The sequence below is a fragment of the Oncorhynchus mykiss genome, chromosome 23, assembly GCF_013265735.2.
Source record: "Oncorhynchus mykiss isolate Arlee chromosome 23, USDA_OmykA_1.1, whole genome shotgun sequence".
In the NCBI taxonomy this organism is placed as follows: domain Eukaryota; kingdom Metazoa; phylum Chordata; class Actinopteri; order Salmoniformes; family Salmonidae; genus Oncorhynchus; species Oncorhynchus mykiss.
Window position 1 is genome coordinate 59,408,097 of NC_048587.1, and position 24,237 is coordinate 59,432,333.

Below are 24,237 nucleotides of genomic sequence, written 5' to 3' on the forward strand. Positions count from 1 at the left end.
ACTCATAAAAACAGCAGCTCTTTGACAGTCTCCCTCTGGTAATAGTTTTAAAAGTTATTAAATCTCATGTAGGCCTGTATCAAACAATGCTGTAGTCGGGGTCATGGAAGCTGTAGGTAGGCATTTGAGCTATTCGATTGGCCAGAGCAGTAAGCACACTTGATTTAGCCACAGATCTCCAGGTCTGCTGGGTAGGCAGAGTTTGTCATTTCAGAGAAATTAAATGGTTGAAAATGGGAACACTTTGCCTACCAGGTGCAGCAGGGCTTCTGAATCAGGAGCACCTCCATCAACAGAGCAACACACAAACATAACCAACATAAAAGGAGCTCAAGCCTTTATCATTGGATTTTCTACAGAAATGTTTGGTGATTGACTAGGAATGCCTTGGAGATCACGATGACTTGGTGACCACTGATGTACAGCATCCTATCCTTACACCTGCACCAGTCTGCTCCAGACTTGTCGTGGTCTGTTTAATGTGCCTTCACCTGGCAATCCCCTGGGTCCTAACTATTCATTAGGGCATATCGTAGCAAAACGTTTCGCAAATTAAAACAAAAATGTGTGTTTCTTATTGGACAAGTTTAGGTAGTCTTTACAGTCCGTTTTCTTCTGTTTGATAACTGATGAATAGGACCCTCTTACTGCCTTCACACAGTCTGTTTGCCCCCCCTCACCTGGTCATGTCCCGTTCCCCCTGGGCGTATCTCTGCAGCCGCAGCAGCTCTGGCTGTAAGATCAGGTCCAGAACATAGAACACAAATCTGGTCTCCTCCACACTGGGGACGTGCCACTGGATGTGAAGGTTCCACAGGTCCCCCGGACGACCCCAGTCCTGGACAGAGGGGGAGAAGGTTGAGATCAATATATAATTGTCACACCCTGACCATAGTTTGCTTTGTATGTTTCTATGTTTTGTTTGGTCAGGGAGTGATCTGAGTGGGCATTCTATGTTGTGTGTCTAGTTTGTCTGTTTCTGTGTTTGGCCTGATATGGTTCTCAATCAAAGGCAGGTGTTAGTCATCGTCTCTGATTGGGAACCATATTTAGGTAGCCTGTTTGGTGTTGGGTTTTGTCTCCTGTGTCAGTGTTTGTACCACACGGGACTGGTTTCGGGTTTTCACATTTATTGTTTTGTAGTTTGTTCATGTATAGTTTTCCTTATTAAAAAAACATGAACTTCAACCACGCTGCGTATTGGTTCGCCTCTCCTTCGACGGAAGAAAACCGTTACAATAATATATACACTACTGGTCAAAAGTTTTTGAACACCCCCATTTTTCCAGTTTTTATTGAAATTTAAGCAGTTCAAGTCCAGTGAATAACCTGAAAATGGGAAAGGTAAGCAGTAAACTACCAGAGGTAAACAATTATATATATATATATATATATATATATATTTTTTAAGAATCTAGGTTACCAAAAACTGAAAAATAATGTATTTTTCAGAGTTAAAAAAAAGGCCTTTTCAGGGAACAAGTAATGGGTTAACAACTTATAGCTGTTCCGCAGCAATGGAAGTAAATTAAGCCTCAAAACTTTGGTTGATTACTTACAAACCCTCTGTCTGTTGTCGTAGCAGAATCAGAATTAGTTAGGTAACATTGATAAATAAGATGTTTTATCTACTTTCATAAATATGCTTATGTGGAAAAAGTCACTTGGGGCCCAGAGAGGGGAGAGGTCAGGCTTGTCTTTTATCTGTCTGGTAATATGCAGAATATCAGAAAGGGAGAAGTCAGAATTGAACAGTGTCTTCCAATATATCAGTTAAACCATGTGAAGGGCTCCACAATGCCTGTGTGCCAGTCACTCCCCTCTGTGAGCTTGTCCAGGAGGGAGTGTATTTGAGATGGGTGTATCTAGAATTGACAATTGATATATGCCATTGGATGAGGTAATGTTTTGGTAATAGGAAGTACCAAGAATGAAAAGTAGAACCTCGTCTTAGAGAGCAAACTGAACAATAATTTATAGCTAATGCTATCTGGCTATGGGATACTCCTCTTTCAGGCACAAGGCCATTTGTGAAGTTTCTAAGATCTGTGGTTCGTCATTGTGAGTTGAGAGGGGTGTATCTTGGCTATAAAAGATGAAGTATTATTTTGTAAGCACTCTCAGAATTCATTTATAGACACTGAATTGATCTGAGAGTCAAGGGACTATGGTGAAGCTCATATTATTAAAATATGAAGTTTAAAGTATAACTCTGACTTGTGTGTGGTTTGTAAACTCTCCTTTTACTTAGTAATACAGGAAATTACCACGACACTGTATAAAAGCAGTGTTGGAACAGACTGTTACTACAACCTCTTAAGCATTATTTGGACAGTATTGTACTGCAGGAAGTAGTATATTGCTATTAAAATGGTGAGAAAAAAGGCAATTAACAAAGGCAGACAGACCGACCGTTTATAACCCTTAAAAGTGTAGGTCTTTCCTTTAGAGAAATTGCAAAGAAAGCCAAGGTGTCAGTGAGTACAGTTTCCTACACCATCAAAAGGCACTTGGAAACTGGATCAATACATGCTAGAGAATCACCTTTGCCAGCGATTACAGCTGTGAGTCTTTTTGGGTAAATCTATGAGCTTTGCACACCTGGGTTGTACAATATTTGCACATTCTTTTAAAAATTATTCAAGCTTTGATAAGTTCGTTGTTGATCATTGCTAGCCAGCCATTTTAAGGTTTTCAAGGTGATTTAAGTCAAACTGTAACTAGGCCCCTGTTGGGATGTGCTAAACTTTGAACATTGAGATAGGACATGAAAGAGACTGGGTTATGTTAGAAGTTAATGGTTCTCAGAAGAAGGCTTTGGAAGGTGTTTGATGGAGGAGAGGAGAATGATGTGTTGATTACAGGGGAGACAGATGGATATTGTGTATTTGATGAAAGAGGGGTTGAGGTCAGGAGGTGAGGACAGATTCTCTTAAGAGCAGTTATTTCCTTTCATATCGATGAAGGGAAGTGAACAAGTGCACACTTCGGGAGAAAGGAGAGATCATGAGATGAAATCCCTCTCAAGGACCTTCCATAGAGAGGGATAGAAGGCGCACTTGTCACAAAATCCTGTCATGGCATGAGTGGCACCATGGAGGGATATCAACATGTAAAGGGACTTCCTATAGGCAAAGATGGGAGGTGTACCCTCAATCTATCTCCGTGGGCCCTTCTCATTGACTATGCGGACAGGAGTATACTATAGGGTGTTCACCTATACAACTATTCATTCATTCAAGGTTTATACAAAATATCCATTCAACAGAGAATTGCGCCCAAAAAACAATATTCCAAACCCCATGCCTCTACCATATATTTCTGCCCCTGAACAGGCAGTTAACCCACTGTTCCTAGGCCGTCATTGAAAATAAGAATGTGTTCTTAACTGACTTGCCTAGTTAAATAAAGGTAAAAATTAAAATAATATATGGTTCAAAAGTTAAATGATTTACTCTGAGAATGTAGCATGTATAGATGGAATGGAATGTCATCTCTGCTTCATAGAACTCTGTGGCGTTGCTTCGTGGCAGAATAGCGCTAACTTCGAACACCAACTGACAAGCTAACTAGTGGCTGCAGGTTCGTGAGTGAAAACATGGTATTTTTCTAAATGACATCTGCAGAATACAAAACAGGGACGAAATATATATTTTATTTACAAAATTAACAGACCGAATTCCAATATTCACCCTCCACTAAGACAATCAGATCCTGTTTTCATGGTGTATGGGTCTTTCCCTCGAATCGCAATAGAAACAGCCCCTCTCAATGTAGATTTATCGCCAATATAGCCAAAGAAAATCAAGGATATGGAGATTAAATGACGAGAGGATCAAGCTTATTTTGATTGGTCCAACCAGCGGAAACACCTCCAAATGGTACCACCTCCCAACGCAAAATATGGAAGAGATGCAACCAAGAGCAGCAGAGTCTAAACTAGCTATGGTCACAGCAAATTAACAGTTTTATTTCATCAACAATGTCAAGTACAAGTATATTAAGGTTATAATATTGTAGAAAAAAATCGAAAAGATTAATTCAATGTGATTTATAATGACATGGGGCCAAAAAAAACTAATGTTTTGACAAATTCTGTAGCACCCTCTTGAATTGACCTGTTTTTCCTCTACATTGTAGAGCCATGAGTAAACATCCTACACACTTTCTATCACAAGGTCCAGAGTGGCTGGTGAGTGATCAGACCAATCAGGAAGAGATCACGTAAAAAGTAATAAAAGTAACACAATTTATGATAGAAATGGGACAGAAGCACTCTACAATCGTCATTGTTTGGGGTCTGTCTTGGTTATAAAAAGTTATTCGCACTAAAGAGAATGTTGTAGAAATTTGGTAGGCAGCAATTTAGAGAACGTACAACTAAAAGTAAAGTTCTGAACCTTGTGGGTAGGTAGGTAGTCCTATATGGGCTGCTGAAAGCTTCCTGGTACACTGCAGTTCTCTGTGGGGAAGGTGAGGGCTATAGAACCCCTAACACCAACCTCTACAAACCCCTAACACCAACCTTAGTACCTCTAACCCTGTACGTACCTTGATGGGCAGGTAATCCTGTGTGGGCTGCTGAAAGCTTCCTGGTACACTGCAGTTCTCTGTGGGGAAGGTGAGGGCTATATAACCCCTAACACCAACCTCTACAAACCCCTAACACCAACCTTAGTACCTCTAACCCTGTACGTACCTTGATGGGCAGGTAATCCTGTGTGGGCTGTTGAAAGCCACCTGGTACACTGCAGTTCTCTGTGGGGAAGGTGAGGGCTATATAACCCCTAACACCAACCTCTACAAACCCCTAACACCAACCTTAGTACCTCTAACCCTGTACGTACCTTGATGGGCAGGTAATCCTGTGTGGGCTGTTGAAAGCTTCCTGGTACACTGCAGTTCTCTGTGGGGAAGGTGAGGGCTATAAAACCCCTAACACCAACCTCTACAAACCCCTAACACCAACCTCTACAAACCCCTAACACCAACCTTAGTACCTCTAACCCTGTACGTACCTTGATGGGCAGGTAATCCTGTGTGGGCTGCTGAAAGCTTCCTGGTACACTGCAGTTCTCTGTGGGGAAGGTGAGGGCTATAGAACCCCTAACACCAACCTCTACAAACCCCTAACACCAACCTTAGTACCTCTAACCCTGTACGTACCTTGATGGGCAGGTAATCCTGTGTGGGCTGCTGAAAGCTTCCTGGTACACTGCAATTCTCTGTGGGGAAGGTGAGGGCTATATAACCCCTAACACCAACCTCTACAAACCCCTAACACCAACCTTAGTACCTCTAACCCTGTACGTACCTTGATGGGCAGGTAATCCTGTGTGGGCTGCTGAAAGCTTCCTGGTACACTGCAGTACTCTGTGGGGAAGGTGAGGGCTATAGAACCCCTAACACCAACCTCTACAAACTCCTAACACCAACCGTAGTACCTCTAACCCTGTACGTACCTTGATGGGCAGGTAGTCCTGTGTGGGCTGCTGAAAGCTTCCTGGTACACTGCAGTACTCTGTTGGGTAGATGAGAGCTGTAGACCTCAGGATATGATGCAGCAGGTTACAGGCCAGGGTGTAGCCCTGTTTACACTTTAGATGGAGGGTCAGCTGCAGGATCTGAACCAGCTGGGTGCTGTAGGGGAGGATCTTGTCCCCGTCCACACGAGTCACCTGGGGAGGACAAGGAGACAACAGGAGGGAAGGAGGGTTAGGAGAGAACATACAGGCCCACCCTGTGTTCTGTTCATTAAGGCACACAAAGGAAAACGTTTGAAAACATTTGCAACAGAAAATAAAAAATGAACTTTCTTATTGGACAACTTTATGTAAGTAACTCCCCCGTTTCAAAAGTGTTTTCCTGTTTGGTGTCTAGTCTACTGAGAGGTGAAGGGAACAAGGGAATGTTTCAGTCAGTATGGATGCAGGATGATGACCTCACCTCTGACAGTAGCTGAAGGTTCCATAGTAACTCCTTATCCAGTTCCTCCTCACTCAACACCTCCTCATCTGGAAATCAACAACCAAGAAACGATCCATTGATTCCCACTTCTCCCCAACTCTAACCCCACCATATCAGAATCAACAACAGTCTCAAATTAAGACCAAATCCAGATTGGCTTTATAGCCCTCCACTCCAACAGAACACATCCAGAACACATGTCCAGCTTAGTGAGCACTTACTGACAGTGAGCTGGTTTATGGCATTGCAGCAGTGTGGTACCAAAAGCTTCAAAGACTGAGCAGGGTGAACCTTGGAGGCTGCTCTGCACATGTCAGCCACCATCCTGCCAGCCACACGAGTCTCAAAGATGTTGGTGGTGGCAAAGATGAAGACCTTCTCCAGAGCCACCTGAACAACACAAATGAACCAAAGGATATATTCACATCATCACATGCATGTACAGTGGCGTCGGGAAAGTATTCAGACCCCTTGACCTTTTCCACATGGTGGTACTTTAAAGGACACACACAGTGAGAAAGGTGTAGGTATACAGTGAGTTGTGGCCTACCTTGAAGATGTCTATAGAGCACTGTGTGAGGATGGTGCTGAAGGTTGAAGACAGTCCCAGCTCCACCAGGCTCTCCAAATGGGTCATCTTCTCAGTCTCGGTCTCCTCTCTGGTCTGCTCTAGAGTACTGCTGTCTATCAGGGCAAAACACCTGGGGGCAGATTCACAAAACATTACTTAGAAAAAAACGTAAGAAGTTTAAGGGAAAAAAAAGAAGAAGTTCATTAGATAAGTAAGTAAGTTCAATTGGTCAAAATGTTCTTAGGAATTCAATGTTTTCTTATGAACTTTATAAATATCTTCTTATGTTGCATTGACATTAGTGACGTGTTTGAAACCAATAAATAAGCCGAAGTGACAGGGATGATAGGATTTGGCCCACTATAATAAAGCTATATTTCCATTTTATTACATTTATCTGCACCATGTTTCAATATTTTTTTTTGTAGTCGGCTTGTGAACCCTTCATAAACAAAAACAAACGTTATTTGTTCACACATTATAGCCATCAGACTAGCTATATCAAAAACTAAAATGGATAATCAAGGAAAGCACAATAAAACTTCAGCAAACAAGAGTTTGAAGTGATGGTGGAGGAAATAGCAGCCAGGAAAAGGTTGTTGTTGGGAGACTTGAAAACTGAAGGGTCACGGCAGAGAGAGAGGATGGGTGAGACTGGCTGAGACAAGGGACAGTTTCTGCCGACGGGGGTATGGCAAGGGACAGTGTCTGTCGACGGGGGTATGGCAAGAGACAGTGTCTGTCGACGGGGGTATGACAAGAGACAGTGTCTGTCGACGGGGGTATGACAAGAGACAGTGTCTGTCGACGGGGGTATGGCAAGGGACAGTGTCTGTCGACGGGGGTATGGTAAGAGACAGTGTCTGTCGACGGGGGTATGACAAGAGACAGTGTCTGTCGACGGGGGTATGACAAGAGACAGTGTCTGTCGACGGGGGTTTGACAAGAGACAGTGTCTGTCGACGGGGGTGTGACAAGAGACAGTGTCTGTCGACGGGGGTGTGACAAGAGACAGTGTCTGTCGACGGGGGTATGACAAGAGACAGTGTCTGTCGACGGGGGTATGACAAGAGACAGTGTCTGTCGACGGGGGTGTGACAAGAGACAGTGTCTGTCGACGGGGGTATGACAAGGGACAGTGTCTGCCGACGGGGGTATGACGAGGGACAGTGTCTGCCGACGGGGGTATGACAAGAGACAGTGTCTGTCGACGGGGGTATGACAAGAGACAGTGTCTGTCGACGGGGGTGTGACAAGAGACAGTGTCTGTCGACGGGGGTGTGACAAGAGACAGTGTCTGTCGACGGGGGTGTGACAAGAGACAGTGTCTGCCGACGGGGGTATGACAAGAGACAGTGTCTGTCGACGGGGGTATGACAAGAGACAGTGTCTGTCGACGGGGGTATGACAAGAGACAGTGTCTGTCGACGGGGGTATGACAAGAGACAGTGTCTGTCGACGGGGGTATGGCAAGGGACAGTGACTGCCGCCGTAAAAAGATAGTGGTCTGACATCAAGTGGGCTGCTAAAAAGAAGGGAGCTGAGAGACCATTCATATGGACCAGCTGGAGAAGGTGGGCAACCAGTAAGTTGGGCAACCGGTAAGTTGGGTAGCTACGTTAGCTAGCTAACGTGTAACAACATTATAGCCAACATAGCTAACGACGTTAACATCAGCCAAGTTCTTCTTTGAGAATTGATGCGCTAACACTAGCTATTTAACAATATATTACAATATTCTAGAAGTGTTAACTAGCTAGCTAGATAATGCAGGTTTAATTCGTTTTCTTGCTATAGTTAAATGTTTGTTAGCAAAGTACATTTCCAAGAAGAAATCCTAAAACATTATTTTCAAGAATCCCATTTCTTCTTAGCGCAGACCAGATCGCAGACACCACCGCACGCGCACACTAGGGTTGAACATTTTGTGGAATATTCAGAGCTGGAAATGGGAATATATGGGAAATAAACTCAGCAAAAAAAAGAAACGTCCCTTTTTCAGGACCCTGTCTTTCAAAGATTATTAGTAAAAATCCAAATAACTTCACAGATCTTCATTGTAAAGGGTTTAAACACTGTTTCCCATGCTTGTTCAATGAACCAAACAATTAATGAACATGCACCTGTGGAACGGTCGTTAATATACTAACAGCTTACAGATGGTAGGCAATTAAGGTCACAATTATGAAAACGTAGGACACTAAAGAGTCCTTTCTACTGACTCTGAAAAAACACCAAAGAAAGATGCCCAGGGTCCTTGCTCATCTGCGTGTATGCGCATTAGGCATGCTGCAAGGAGGCATGAGGACTGCAGATGTGGCCAGGTCAATAAATTGCAATGTCCGTACTGTGAGACGCCTAAGACAGGGAGACAGGACGGACAATTGATCGTCCTCGCAGTGGCAGACCACGTGTAACAACACCTGCACAGGATCGGTACATCCGAACATCACACCAGTGGGACAGGTACAGGATGGCAACAACAACTGCCCGAGTTACACCAAGAACGCACAATCCCTCCATCAGTGCTCAGACTGTCCGCAATAGGCTGAGAAAGGCTGGACTGAGGTCTTGTAGGCCTGTTGTAAGGCAGGTCCTCACCAGACATCAATGGCAACAATGTCACCTATGGGCATAAACCCACCGTCGCTGGACCAGACAGGACTGGCAAAAAGTGCTCTTCACTGACGAGTCGTGGTTTTGTCTCACCAGGAGTGATGGTGGGATTCGCGTTTATTGTCGAATGAATGAGAGTTACACCGAGGCCTGTACTCTGGAGCCAGGTCGAATTTGGATGTGGAGGGTCCGTCATGGTCTGGGGCGGTGTGTCACAGCATCATCGGACTGAGCTTGTTGTCATTGCAGGCAATCTCAACGATGTACATTACAGGGAAGACATCCTCCTCCCTCATGTGGTACCCTTCCTGCAGGCTCATCCTGACATGACCCTGCAGCATGCCAATGCCACCAGCCATACTGCTCGTTCTGTGCATGATTTCCTGTAAGACAGGAATGTCACGTGTTCTGTCATGGCCAGCAAAGAGCCCGGATCTCAATCTCATTGAGCATGTCTGGGACCTGTTGGATCGGAGGGTGAGGGCTAGGGCCATTCCCCCCAGAAATGTCCGGGAACTTGCAGGTGCCTTGGTGGAAGAGTGGGGTAACATCTCACAGCAAGAACTGGCAAATCTGGTGCTGTCCATGAGGTGGAGATGCACTGCAGTACTTAATGCAGCTGGTGGCCACACCAGATACTGACTGTTACTTTTGATTTTGACCTTTGTTCAGGGACACATTCTTCCATTTCTGTTAGTCACATGTCTGTGGAACTTGTTCAGTTTATGTCTCAGTTGTTGAATCTTGTTATGTTCATACAAATATTTACACATGTTAAATTTGATGAAAATAAACACAGTTGACAGTGAGAGGACGTTTCTTTTTTTGCTGAGTTTTATATGGGAATTAACAGAAATATATGCAAATTTATATTAATACCGTTTAAATGTAGATGTTCGTTGCATTGGATATATTTACCATTTCATATGGAGACCGAAACAATACCATTTTACCTGATCATAAGTACACAATTGCAAATTACTAAATCCTTCCAACAGAAAAAAAAAAACATTTAGTATTGATTTGAACTTCAATTAAATGAGTTGACTCTTCACATGGGATGATTTCACTGAACAACAAAAGAAAGGGATATTGAATGATCCATGGCATCTCCCAAAAACATTTTCAGCATACATCTGTAAAATAATAGTCTAGAAACTAAAGCTTTGGTTGTCTTTTTCTCAGGCGTCCATGTCTTGTCCCTGGACCTCCTCAATGTCCACCTCTTGAAAATCAGACTGAGGCCTCATCTTCACTGTCACCTTCCAAGCTTGTTGAGGGTGGCTTGTTGTCAGGCTCAAAAAGCCTCAATTTGCCCAGATGGCCACCAATTTTTGAACCCTTGTATTGGTCAGCCTGTCGCGTGCTTTGGTGATTGTGTTCCCAAACAAGGACCAGTTACTTTCGACAGACTGCCAAGAACCTTGCCCTCATCCAGGCCAAGGTGGCGAGACACGGTAGTGATGACACCAAAGGCTTAGTTGATCTCTGCACCAGACAGGATGCTCTTGCCAGCATACTTGGGGTCCAACATGTACGCTGCGGCGTGTATGGGCTTCAGGCAGAAGTCTTCAGGCTTTTTGATGTATTTCAGAACTACAGTTTCCTCTGCTTGGAGCAACAGTGAAGTGGGCAGGGCAGTACAGATTTCTTCTCTTACATCTGCAAGCAGAGTCTGAACATCAGACAGCATGGCATTGTCTCCCTCAATCCGTGCAATGGCTACTGCTATAGATTTCAGGAGTTTCAGGCTGCTTACCATTCTCCCAAAATACATAATCCAGGAGGATCCTCTTGATGGGGCCGTCCATATCGGCAGACTGTGATATGGCCATTTCTTGGAGAGACTCATTCCCCCCCCCCAGGAGACTGTCAAACATGATGATAACACCATCCCAACGGGTGTTGCTGGGAAGCTTCAATGTGGTGCTCTTATTCTTCTCACTTTGCTTGATGAGGTAGATTGCTGCTATAACTTGATGACCCTTCACATACCTACCATTTCCTTGGCTCTCTTGTAGAGTGTATCCATTATCTTCAGTGCCATGATGTCCTTGAGGAGCAAATTCAATACATGAGCAGCACAGCCAAAGGGTGTGATGTGAGGGTAGGACTCCTGCACTTTAGACCAAACAGCCTTCATGTTCGCTGCATTGTCTGTCACCAGTGCAAATACCTTCTGTGGTCCAAGGTCATTGATGACTGCCTTCAGCTCATCTGCAATGTAGAGACCAGTGTGTGCGTGTTGTCCCCTGTGTCTGTACTCTTGTAGAATACTGGTTGAGGGGTGGAGATGATGTAGTTAATTATTCCTTGCCCACAAACATTCAACCACCCATTAGAGATGATTGGAATACAGTCTGCTTTCTCTATGATTTGCTTGACCTTCACTTGAACTCTGCATCCAGCAAATCAGTAGATAATGCATGTCTGGTTAGAGGGGTGATTGCCTCTGAGCATCAGAGGTGAACCAGTTGCATACACAGCTCGAGCAAGACATTCATCAGCATTTCTCTGACTACGTTCCTCCATTGAGTCAAAACACGTCTGATTCCGGGACGACCATGAGCTGTTGCTATCGATAAGGTGTCTGATTCATCATTTTTCACTTCGAATAGAAGTAGAAGGACTTTTGTCAGAGGTTGCTTGTTTTGAGCGCTGAGGGAACTTTCTAAAATTGGCCAGATGATTCTGTATTTGCAAATGTACACAGCTTTTCCTTCTACATTAGCTGCAGTGAAATATCTCCACACATCAGATAGTGCCTGTGGCATTTTTCTGTAAAGATAAGAAAATATATTGTAAAAAAATATATATACACAATTCCATGTACAGAGCAATAGTTAACCAGTTAAACAACTCCTTTGTAAGATACATGTTTTAGTGAAACATGTATCATAAATGTATCACAACTATCATAAATTGTTAAGTTAGAAATAATTTAAACACACTTTGGTGTAGGCTACTATTTTCTTCTTAACAAAAATATCATGTCATAAAATATATTCACCCCACCTAGTACTGTAATCAAAACTTACCAGAAAGCATGTAGTCCTTGGCTCAGTGTAGTAGTGTAGGCTCAATAGCATCTCATTAGTGTGCAAGATCTTGAGAATCAGCTGCACATGTGATGGAAGAATGCACTGTGCATGCAAAGGGTTGCAATTCCATTGAATTGGGGATAGATTAACCAAAATGTGCCACAAGACCTTGAATTGCCGTATGCGTATCCCACAAAACAAGGTTCACTGTTATAAGCTAACTTTATTGATGAATTTAAGCAAAATTCCCCAAATTCCAGGGCTTAACTTCCCATGGAAAATTCCGGAAATTTATCGTAAAGTTTCCAATCCTTTGCAACCCTACCTGAGTCCTATATTGACTTCCTCCATACTCATACCTGTCCATGAACTGAAGAACAAAGTCCTCAAACTCTGCCGAGGCTGAGCACATCTCTCTCTCCACCGCTGTCAGGTCGCTCCTTTCATGAACAGCAGAGGAACAGTCCACCAAAGGCACAAGAGTAACAAACGTAGCAATGAATTGGAATGTTATCTGCAGAAAGGAGGGAGAGCACACTTAGCCTTGCAACACACACAGAAACAACTTCCAAATTGATGACAATATCTTTACCCAAGCAACCCCAGTGTAGGAGGAGGGTGGGAGGCCTACAAGAGCTTATTATCATTGAACTCTATTACCCACCATGCACTTGCTGAAGTCATTGGGGTCAACACCGGGCAGAGCCCTCATGAGGAGGGGCAGCATGTGTGTGGGGCCCTCAGGGAAGCGCTGCCCCCCAGACACCAGGCTGCGAGCCACGCCGATCATACAGCTCAGGGTGGCAGTCAGCTGGTGGGGTTCTGTCAGGGTCTCCATAGCAGGGTAGGTTCTATAGAATAAGACCAGATAAATTAGTGCTGGGCCATATATCCTATCTTACGGTATACTGGTATGGATCCACATGCCGGTATGGATCTTTTTAATAGTCTTTAACAGCATAATAAAGAAAAAGTTCAACTTAATGGACTACTTTGCTGTCAGGTTTGTCCTAGCTTGGTTGAGTGGAAATCCATCAGCATGGAGAAAGCCTGCTAAAGCCACTTAGGATTCACTTGACATCCTAGGGTCATTCATTACTTAGAAAATTATGAACTTAGATTTTTCATCAACATAAAATACCAGTGGTGGAAAAGGTACCCAATTGTCATACTTGAGTAAAAGTAAAGAAACCTTAATAGAAAATGACTCAAGTAAAAGTGAAAGTCACCCAGTAAAATACTACTTGAGTGAAAGTCTAAAAGTATTTGGTTTAAATATATTTAAGTATCAAAAGTAAAAGTATAAATAATTTTTAATTTCCTATATCAAGCAAACCGGAAGGCACCATTTTCCTGTCTTTAAAATTTAGGGGCACACTCCATCAGTCAGAAATAATTTACTAACGAAGCATTTGTGTTTAGTGGGTCTGCCAGATCAGAGGCAGTAGGGATGACCAATAATGTTATCTTGATAGGTGTGTGAATTGGATCATTTCCCTGTACTGCTTACCATTCAAAATGTAACAAGTACTTTTGGTTGCCAGGGAACATTTTGGGAGTAAAAAGTACATCATGTAGTGAAGTAAAAGTAAAAGTTGTCAAAAATATAAATAGTAAAGTACAGATACCCCAAAAAATGACTTGAGTAGTACTTCAAATTATTTTTACTTAAGTACTTTACACCAATGTAAAATACCACCATACTGTCAAAAAAATATTGTGATATATTTTGGCTACATCGCCCAACCCTAAGACAACAGATCCACTGGGAATCGCCCCACTTAAACAACGACAGAGGAAACACTGCCCATTCACTTCTGACTGACTGCTTGATTTCACTCACTTCTCCAGCACTGGTGGTATGACAAGTTCAGGTCTCATGAGGGCCAGGTTCTGCAGGGCCTGAGCAGCATCCAGACTGCCTGTCTTACTGAACATGGCCAGCAGCACCGGCTGCATCATACTCTCCACGAACGCCGTGATGTCCGCCTCCGTCAACTTGTGGCTGTCCGGTACCGGAGTGAGCCACGTGGGCTTCCGGTAGCGCTCCCGGTGGAGCCGTCTTACCACGCTGGCCGGGAGGCGCTGCAGCAGCTTCATCAACTTCATCTGGGGACAGAGATAGGTGTGAGGACTAGAGAGATCAGTGTGATGACATTATTTTACCTTATTTCAACAAGGAACACAGACTGAGACCAAGGTCTCTTTTACAGCTGGGCCCTGCGTATACATGTTTACACATACAGGTTAGGTACAATGATTAAGAAACTACACCAGACAAACAAAACCATCACAGATAACACACAAAAATACAACAACAGATTACATTTACACACAGGTTATTCTACTAACAGGTTATTCTACTACAAGTTATTCCCCTAACAGCACAAGAACTTGCATTACCCAAAACAGTTACAAGCAATACAAGAATAAAATCCTCCAATAAATGTTTAAAATGGGCGACAAGAGTCCCAAGTTTAAGTTTAGTCTGCAGGCTATTCCATAGGCAAGGAGCGTAACAGGAAAAGGCAGCCATACCCAACTCTGTGGAAACCGCATGGGCCTCAAGTGTAATCCATGCTTGAGACCTGGTTTTAGGAATTCTAATTCTAATATTGATGAGTGATGTTAAATAAGAAGGTAGTTTATTCAGAAGTGCTTTATGGACAAACACGAGAGCATGTTGTTCTCGTCTCACGGACAGCGAAGTCCAACCCACATTTTGATATAAAACTCAATGGTGAGTTCTGTAGCTAACACCCGTAATAAACCTAAGTGAACAATGATAAGTAGCATCCAGCGATTTAAGTGTTGATGCCGTAGCATGCATGTAAATAATATCCCCATAATCTACAACAGACATAAAAGTAGCTTTGCACAATTTGTCTTCTATTTGTAGAGGACAAACATGTCCTGTTTCTATAGAGGAAGCCTAGCTTGATTTTTTGCCGTTAACAAAGTTCGTCAACATGCATTTTAAAAGGCAGTTTATCATCCAACCATATCCCTAAGTATTTATATGCAGAGACCTGATTCATTCGAGAACCATGTAAGCTCATGAGGGACAGAGAGACAGGTGTGAGGGACAGAGAGACAGGTGTGAGGGACAGAGAGACAGGTGTGAGGGACAGAGAGACAGGTGTGAGGGACAGAGAGACAGGTGTGAGGGACAGAGAGACAGGTGTGAGGGACAGATACAGGGTTAGAGAGAAGCTGGACGGGAGGCAGATATGAGGACAAAGACAGACCGGTACGTTACACAGGGGTGTCAGACAGTGTGGTGATAGCGTGCCTTCCAGGGTTGAGGAAAATTACATTTCATCTCAGTAAGTACACTGAAATTGAGCACAGCATGGCTTTAGAACCAATACCCTGTCAGGACAGCATGGCATTAGAACCAATACCCTGTCAGGAGTGCATGGCTTTAGAACCAATACCCTGTCAGGAGTGCATGGCTTTAGAACCAATAACCAATCATGACAGCATGGCTTTAGAACCAATACCCTTTTAGAACAGCAGGTTGTGTCCGTCTCCCCACGCCACTAAACCAACAGCTACTAAGGGGCATGGAGAGACTGACTTGCACAGAAACTTTCCTAAGTATAGATTCAGGTCAATTATTGATTTTGCACAGGTTTATCTCAGGTGAGTTGAACCCACACATTCTCAATAAAGACTTAAATATCTCCGTCCCAGATTCAGTTCCCTTATTGGGTGACAGAATGACATATCTTGGGAATGTCAGGGGCTGGCCAAAGGCATTTGATGAATTCAAAAAAATATATGTGTCTTTCTATGTCACTAAATCGATGATGACTACTTTACAGGTATATTACTGTCACTATAGCGACGAGGACTACATTAAAAGGTACATTACTGTCACTATAGCGACGAGGACCACATTACAGGTACATTACTGTCACTATAGCGACGAGGACCACATTAAAGGTACATTACTGTCACTATAGCGACGAGGACTACATTACAGGTACATTACTGTCACTATAGAGACGAGGACCACATTACAGGTACATTACTGTCACTATAGCGACGAGGACCACATTACAGGTACATTACTGTCACTATAGCGACGAGGACCACATTACAGGTACATTACTGTCACTATAGCGACGAGGACTACATTACAGGTACATTACTGTCACTATAGCGACGAGGACCACATTACAGGTACATTACTGTCACTATAGCGACGATGACCACATTACAGGTACATTACTGTCACTATAGCGACGAGGACCACATTACAGGTACATTACTGTCACTATAGCGACGAGGACCACATTACAGGTACATTACTGTCACTATAGCGACGAGGACTACATTACAGGTACATTACTGTCACTATAGCGATGAGGACTACATTACAGGTACATTACTGTCACTATAGCGAAGAGGACTACATTACTGTCACTATAGCAACGAGGACTACATTACTGTCACTATAGCGACGAGGACTACATTACTGTCACTATAGCGACGAGGACTACATTGCTGTCACTATAGCGACAAGGACTACATTACTGTCACTATAGCGACGAGGACTACATTACTGTCACTATAGCGACGAGGACTACATTACAGGTACATTACTGTCACTATAGCGAAGAGGACTACATTACTGTCACTATAGCGACAAGGACTACATTACTGTCACTATAGCGACGAGGACTACATTACTGTCACTATAGCGACGGGGACTACATTACAGGTACATTACTGTCACTATAGCGAAGAGGACTACATTACTGTCACTATAGCGACGAGGACTACATTACTGTCACTATAGAGACGAGGACTACATTACAGGTACATTACTGTCACTATAGCGACGAGGACTACATTACAGGTACATTACTGTCACTATAGTGACGAGGACTACATTACAGGTACATTACTGTCACTATAGCGACGAGGACTACATTAGTCACTATAGCGACGAGGACTGAATTACAGTCACTATAGCGACGAGGACTACATTACAGGTACATTACTGTCACTATAGTGACGAGGACTACATTACAGGTACATTACTGTCACTATAGTGACGAGGACTACATTACAGGTACATTACTGTCACTATAGCGATGAGGGCTACATTACAGGTACATTACTGTCACTATAGCGACGAGGACCACATTACTGTCACTATAGCGATGAGGACTACATTACAGGTACATTACTGTCACTATAGCGACGAGGACTGAATTACAGTCACTATAGCGACGAGGACTACATTACAGGTACATTACTGTCACTATAGCGACGAGGACTGAATTACAGTCACTATAGCGACGAGGACTACATTACAGGTACATTGCTGTCCCTATAGCGACGAGGACTGAATTACAGTCACTATAGCGATGAGGACTACATTACAGGTACATTACTGTCACTACATTACAGGTACATTACTGTCACTATAGCGATGAGGACTACATTACCATCTTACTTTAGCCAACTCAGGATGCATGGTACTTTTATATTGGACACAGATCACAAGAGCGTGGGATTGTCTGTTTATATTCCCCTACACTGAAAACAAACCAGGAGAACATCTCACAAGTTGATGGGGTTTACCAGAAACATAACAGGGTCACAACTCTACCTCCAGACCTGGGTTCAAAAACTTTTAGCGTTTGCTTTAGTCTGCCTGGAGTGCAGGATGAGCAGGGTGTGCATTTTTGTGACCATTCTATTCCATTGCGTCAAGCAAGCTCAATGAATCCCAGGTTAAGTATTAGTAATGGTAATTGAACCAAGGTCTGAGTCCCTCTGCCATAAATAAAGGATTGTGTATGACTGTGAAGACACAGCTTGCAGCCTGAGGCTCTGGTATGATGACGGAGGTTGGATGTTTCTAGAAAAGAATGGCATGAGCCCCGGATATCTGGCTGACCTTTTATAGCACTGCTGGCAGCTGCCGCTCTCTTATGTGTCATCAGGGCATTCATTCTGAACGAACGGTATGTACACAAACCCCTGGGCTTGGAGGGTTGGAGAGGGAACTGCCAGGAGGCCTAGGGAAGCTTCTGGAGCAAGGAGAAGGGGAATGTGGGGCACATTCAAAGAGCTAGTCACTAAGACTGTGATTTGAGTGTGCAGGTATGCCAGTGCAACGAAAGGTTTGTTAGGAGAATGAGATGCCCGTCTGGGTAAACATTGAAGAAGTGAGCGTGGCAGTGACTCACCAGCCAGCGTCCATGGTTGGATGGGTGGAAGAAAGACGTGATGCTGTTGAAAAGGCCACGGAGCTGTGCCTGGGCTTGATTACTGGGGCCTCCCTGCCATCACACAAACAACAGATGCTTAACAAGATGAAAAACAAAACAGATTATTCCATTAACACAACTATCATTCCATCGTGAGCCAATGCTAACTAGCGTTAGCCCAATGACTGGAGGTCTACCGGAAACAGCAGTATCCAACAGAACAGCACTACACTTATTCCAGAGTATTATTGTGTTGTGATCTGGCATTGTATTGTATGATTACTGATTACTGTGAAAACATTGAAATAAACTTGAAGAGCTATAAAAAAAAAGCATTGATTGAGCAACACTGATTGTGAAGAGTGACTGACCAGTAAAGCGGAGACCCAGAGGACCACGTGTACGACATCGTAGGCGTTTGTCAGGTATCTGGGAACCAGCATCTGACTGGTCCCCACCGGGAGGTTCAGACTACGCAGCACTCTGGTGAAGATCTGGCATCAAAAAGGAGCAATCCATGTGAAGATGATGAATACTTTATTGTCCAGTCATCCAATTACTTTTTCTGATCACAGGATTTCATATTTTTGTGGGATTTTTTAAATAATTTTCATCCATTTCATTACATGACATTTGAGATCAGGGCATGTTGGGTAATAACATATAAAACATGGTGAAAGACATGCTACACGCCAGGAAGACCAACAGGGAACTGTGTTACAGTAGTTAGAGTCACTAACAGGCAGCACTTTCAGTGACTGTCTGGTCTGCTATGACATGCACACCACAACTAAGGTCACAGGTCAAATGCAGAGGGTAAGATTTCAGCATGTTGCAAAAACACTTGACACTCCCAAATGGCTCACTTGGCCCAAACCCTTCAACGTTATGCATATCTGTATTGCTTACACCTTATAGATCAGTAAACATCAAAGTGTTAAAACCAAGGGAATAGGGGCAGGGAGTGAATTGGGACCTGCTAGAAGAGACCATTGGGGTCGAGTAATGGGGTAGTTTCTATAGGCACAGCGAGACAAATGTTATTGATGGAGGAGTGTCCATACCTTGGGTATATATGGGTCCCAGTCAATGTAGCCAATGTTGTCATTGGCCAAGCGGGCAAACAGGTTGACAAGATGCTGTGGGGGAAAAAAAAAAATGAATAAGGAAAACTTTAAATTAGGAATATCTAGCGAATAGTTAAAGTTTCTGTCTATCAAAAAGAATGTTGGAAACTGTACTACAATAGCCTGGTTCCAGATCTGTTTGTGCCAACTTGTCAAAACAGCACAAACAGATCTGGCATTCGGCTAATACTACCACACACCGGTATGTCAATCAAGTGAATGTTGTCCAACTTACCACCTCCCAACCTGGAAGGTTCTGTACTGCCACCCACAAGCTGATGAGCTCATCAAACCACAACCTGGTGATCAGAAAACAAACTCTCATACATACTGAAGCATACTGCACACACATCTCATAGCTGAAGCATACTGCACACACACACCTCATAACTGAAGCATACTGCACACACAACACATCTCATAGCTGAAGCATACTGCACACACAACACATCTCAACTGTGGCATTTACACAGTGTTTATATATATATCTTTTTTTTTAAGAGAATAAAATTGAAATGGTGATTTAAATCCAAGTTTTGGGATGTCGTAAGGTTGAAATATTCCAGAAATGTTCCTGTAATCAGAAGGGAAAAAGCTAGAAGGGAATTCCTCAACTGGGATTTCTGAAAAACCTGTGCACTTTGGGAGTTTCTGTAATTATGCAACCCTATGGGGAGGTGGCAGAGGTGTGTGTTCTCACGTGAAGCCCTTGTGGTGCAGCTCTGGGGGTAGGGTGGTGGGGAGGAAGAGCTCTAAGTATCCTATTGCTCTCTGCATGGTCACGTCAAATGGACAGAGCAGTGGACGCCACTCCTCCAACATCTCCTGGGTGGCTGACTCCGGAAAATACCTGAAGAATAAAATCAAATAAAATATCATTAAGGCCTGTATTTATAGTGCCATCATTAAGGCCTGTATTTATAGTGCCATCATAAAGGCCTGTATTTATAGTGCCATCATAAAGGCCTGTATTTATAGTGCCATCATAAAGGCCTGTATTTATAGTGCCATCATAAAGGCCTGTATTTATAGTGCCATCATAAAGGCCTGTATTTATAGTGCCATCATAAAGGCCTGTATTTATAGTGCCATCATTAAGGCCTGTATTTATAGTGCCATCATAAAGGCCTGTATTTATAGTGCCATCATTAAGGCCTGTATTTATAGTGCCATCATAAAGGCCTGTATTTATAGTGCCATCATAAAGGCCTGTATTTATAGTGCCATCATAAAGGCCTGTATTTATAGTGCCATCATAAAGGCCTGTATTTATAGTGCCATCATAAAGGCCTGTATTTATAGTGCCATCATAAAGGCCTGTATTTATAGTGCCATCATTAAGGCCTGTATTTATAGTGCCATCATAAAGGCCTGTATTTATAGTGCCATCATTAAGGCCTGTATTTATAGTGCCATCATAAAGGCCTGTATTTATAGTGCCATCATAAAGGCCTGTATTTATAGTGCCATCATAAAGGCCTGTATTTATAGTGCCATCATTAAGGCCTGTATTTATAGTGCCATCATAAAGGCCTGTATTTATAGTGCCATCATTAAGGCCTGTATTCATAGTGCCATCATAAAGGCCTGTATTTATAGTGCCATCATAAAGGCCTGTATTTATAGTGCCATCATAAAGGCCTGTATTTATAGTGCCATCATTAAGGCCTGTATTTATAGTGCCATCATTAAGGCCTGTATTTATAGTGCCATCATAAAGGCCTGTATTTATAGTGCCATCATAAAGGCCTGTATTTATAGTGCCATCATAAAGGCCTGTATTTATAGTGCCATCATAAAGGCCTGTATTTATAGTGCCATCATTAAGGCCTGTATTTATAGTGCCATCATAAAGGCCTGTATTTATAGTGCCATCATAAAGGCCTGTATTTATAGTGCCAACATTAAGGCCTGTATTTATAGTGCCATCATAAAGGCCTGTATTTATAGTGCCATCATAAAGGCCTGTATTTATAGTGCCATCATAAAGGCCTGTATTTATAGTGCCATCATAAAGGCCTGTATTTATAGTGCCATCATTAAGGCCTGTATTTATAGTGCCATCATAAAGGCCTGTATTTATAGTGCCATCATAAAGGCCTGTATTTATAGTGCCATCATAAAGGCCTGTATTTATAGTGCCATCATAAAGGCCTGTATTTATAGTGCCATCATAAAGGCCTGTATTTATAGTGCCATCATAAAGGCCTGTATTTATAGTGCCATCATTAAGGCCTGTATTTATAGTGCCATCATTAAGGCCTGTATTTATAGTGCCATCATAAAGGCCTGTATTTATAGTGCCATCATAAAGGCCTGTATTTATAGTGCCATCATAAAGGCCTGTATTTATAGTGCCATCATAAAGGCCTGTATTTATAGTGCCATCATTAAGGCCTGTATTTATAGTGCCATCATTAAGGCCTGTATTTATAGTGCCATCATAAAGGCCTGTATTTATAGTGCCATCATAAAGGCCTGTATTTATAGTGCCATCATAAAGGCCTGTATTTATAGTGCCATCATTAAGGCCAGTATTTATAGTGCCATCATAAAGGCCTGTATTTATAGTGCCATCATAAAGGCCTGTATTTATAGTGCCATCATAAAGGCCTGTATTTATAGTGCCATCATTAAGGCCTGTATTTATAGTGCCATCATAAAGGCCTGTATTTATAGTGCCATCATAAAGGCCTGTATTTATAGTGCCATCATAAAGGCCTGTATTTATAGTGCCATCATTAAGGCCTGTATTTATAGTGCCATCATTAAGGCCTGTATTTATAGTGCCATCATAAAGGCCTGTATTTATAGTGCCATCATAAAGGCCTGTATTTATAGTGCCAACATTAAGGCCTGTATTTATAGTGCCATCATAAAGGCCTGTATTTATAGTGCCATCATAAAGGCCTGTATTTATAGTGCCATCATAAAGGCCTGTATTTATAGTGCCATCATAAAGGCCTGTATTTATAGTGCCATCATAAAGGCCTGTATTTATAGTGCCATCATTAAGGCCTGTATTTATAGTGCCATCATAAAGGCCTGTATTTATAGTGCCATCATTAAGGCCTGTATTTATAGTGCCATCATAAAGGCCTGTATTTATAGTGCCATCATAAAGGCCTGTATTTATAGTGCCATCATAAAGGCCTGTATTTATAGTGCCATCATAAAGGCCTGTATTTATAGTGCCATCATTAAGGCCTGTATTTATAGTGCCATCATTAAGGCCTGTATTTATAGTGCCATCATAAAGGCCTGTATTTATAGTGCCATCATAAAGGCCTGTATTTATAGTGCCATCATAAAGGCCTGTATTTATAGTGCCATCATAAAGGCCTGTATTTATAGTGCCATCATAAAGGCCTGTATTTATAGTGCCATCATAAAGGCCTGTATTTATAGTGCCATCATAAAGGCCTGTATTTATAGTGCCATCATAAAGGCCTGTATTTATAGTGCCATCATTAAGGCCTGTATTTATAGTGCCATCATAAAGGCCTGTATTTATAGTGCCATCATAAAGGCCTGTATTTATAGTGCCATCATAAGGCCTGTATTTATAGTGCCATCATAAAGGCCTGTATTTATAGTGCCATCATAAAGGCCTGTATTTATAGTGCCATCATAAAGGCCTGTATTTATAGTGCCATCATAAAGGCCTGTATTTATAGTGCCATCATAAAGGCCTGTATTTATAGTGCCATCATAAAGGCCTGTATTTATAGTGCCATCATAAGGCCTGTATTTATAGTGCCATCATAAAGGCCTGTATTTATAGTGCCATCATAAAGGCCTGTATTTATAGTGCCATCATAAAGGCCTGTATTTATAGTGCCATCATAAAGGCCTGTATTTATAGTGCCATCATAAAGGCCTGTATTTATAGTGCCATCATAAAGGCCTGTATTTATAGTGCCATCATTAAGGCCTGTATTTATAGTGCCATCATTAAGGCCTGTATTTATAGTGCCATCATAAAGGCCTGTATTTATAGTGCCATCATTAAGGCCTGTATTTATAGTGCCATCATAAAGGCCTGTATTTATAGTGCCATCATAAAGGCCTGTATTTATAGTGCCATCATAAAGGCCTGTATTTATAGTGCCATCATAAAGGCCTGTATTTATAGTGCCATCATTAAGGCCTGTATTTATAGTGCCGTCATTAAGGCCTGTATTTATAGTGCCATCATAAAGGCCTGTATTTATAGTGCCATCATAAAGGCCTGTATTTATAGTGCCATCATAAAGGCCTGTATTTATAGTGCCATCATTAAGGCCTGTATTTATAGTGCCATCATAAAGGCCTGTATTTATAGTGCCATCATAAAGGCCTGTATTTATAGTGCCATCATAAAGGCCTGTATTTATAGTGCCATCATTAAGGCCTGTATTTATAGTGCCATCATAAAGGCCTGTATTTATAGTGCCATCATAAAGGCCTGTATTTATAGTGCCATCATAAAGGCCTGTATTTATAGTGCCATCATAAAGGCCTGTATTTATAGTGCCATCATAAAGGCCTGTATTTATAGTGCCATCATAAAGGCCTGTATTTATAGTGCCATCATTAAGGCCTGTATTTATAGTGCCATCATTAAGGCCTGTATTTATAGTGCCATCATAAAGGCCTGTATTTATAGTGCCATCATAAAGGCCTGTATTTATAGTGCCATCATA

General features: G+C 42.5%; 1 protein-coding gene across 2 annotated transcripts in view; it reads right to left on the bottom strand.

Annotated features, from left to right (window-relative positions):
* LOC110503043 (proteasome activator complex subunit 4B) overlaps window positions 1–24,237 on the bottom strand; it is a 98,472-nt gene that overhangs the window by 52,290 nt on the left and 21,945 nt on the right. For both annotated transcript variants that reach the window (XM_036960897.1, XM_036960896.1), the window contains 13 exons: window positions 20,253–20,402; window positions 19,788–19,851; window positions 19,490–19,564; window positions 18,797–18,919; window positions 18,405–18,497; window positions 14,039–14,304; window positions 12,860–13,046; window positions 12,555–12,709; window positions 6,518–6,668; window positions 6,189–6,357; window positions 5,947–6,014; window positions 5,463–5,678; window positions 681–838 (listed from right to left, as the gene is read on the bottom strand). In XM_036960897.1, the coding sequence (XP_036816792.1) occupies window positions 681–838; window positions 5,463–5,678; window positions 5,947–6,014; window positions 6,189–6,357; window positions 6,518–6,668; window positions 12,555–12,709; window positions 12,860–13,046; window positions 14,039–14,304; window positions 18,405–18,497; window positions 18,797–18,919; window positions 19,490–19,564; window positions 19,788–19,851; window positions 20,253–20,402 (1,875 nt within the window). The remainder of the gene's footprint in view (window positions 1–680; window positions 839–5,462; window positions 5,679–5,946; window positions 6,015–6,188; window positions 6,358–6,517; window positions 6,669–12,554; window positions 12,710–12,859; window positions 13,047–14,038; window positions 14,305–18,404; window positions 18,498–18,796; window positions 18,920–19,489; window positions 19,565–19,787; window positions 19,852–20,252; window positions 20,403–24,237) is intronic.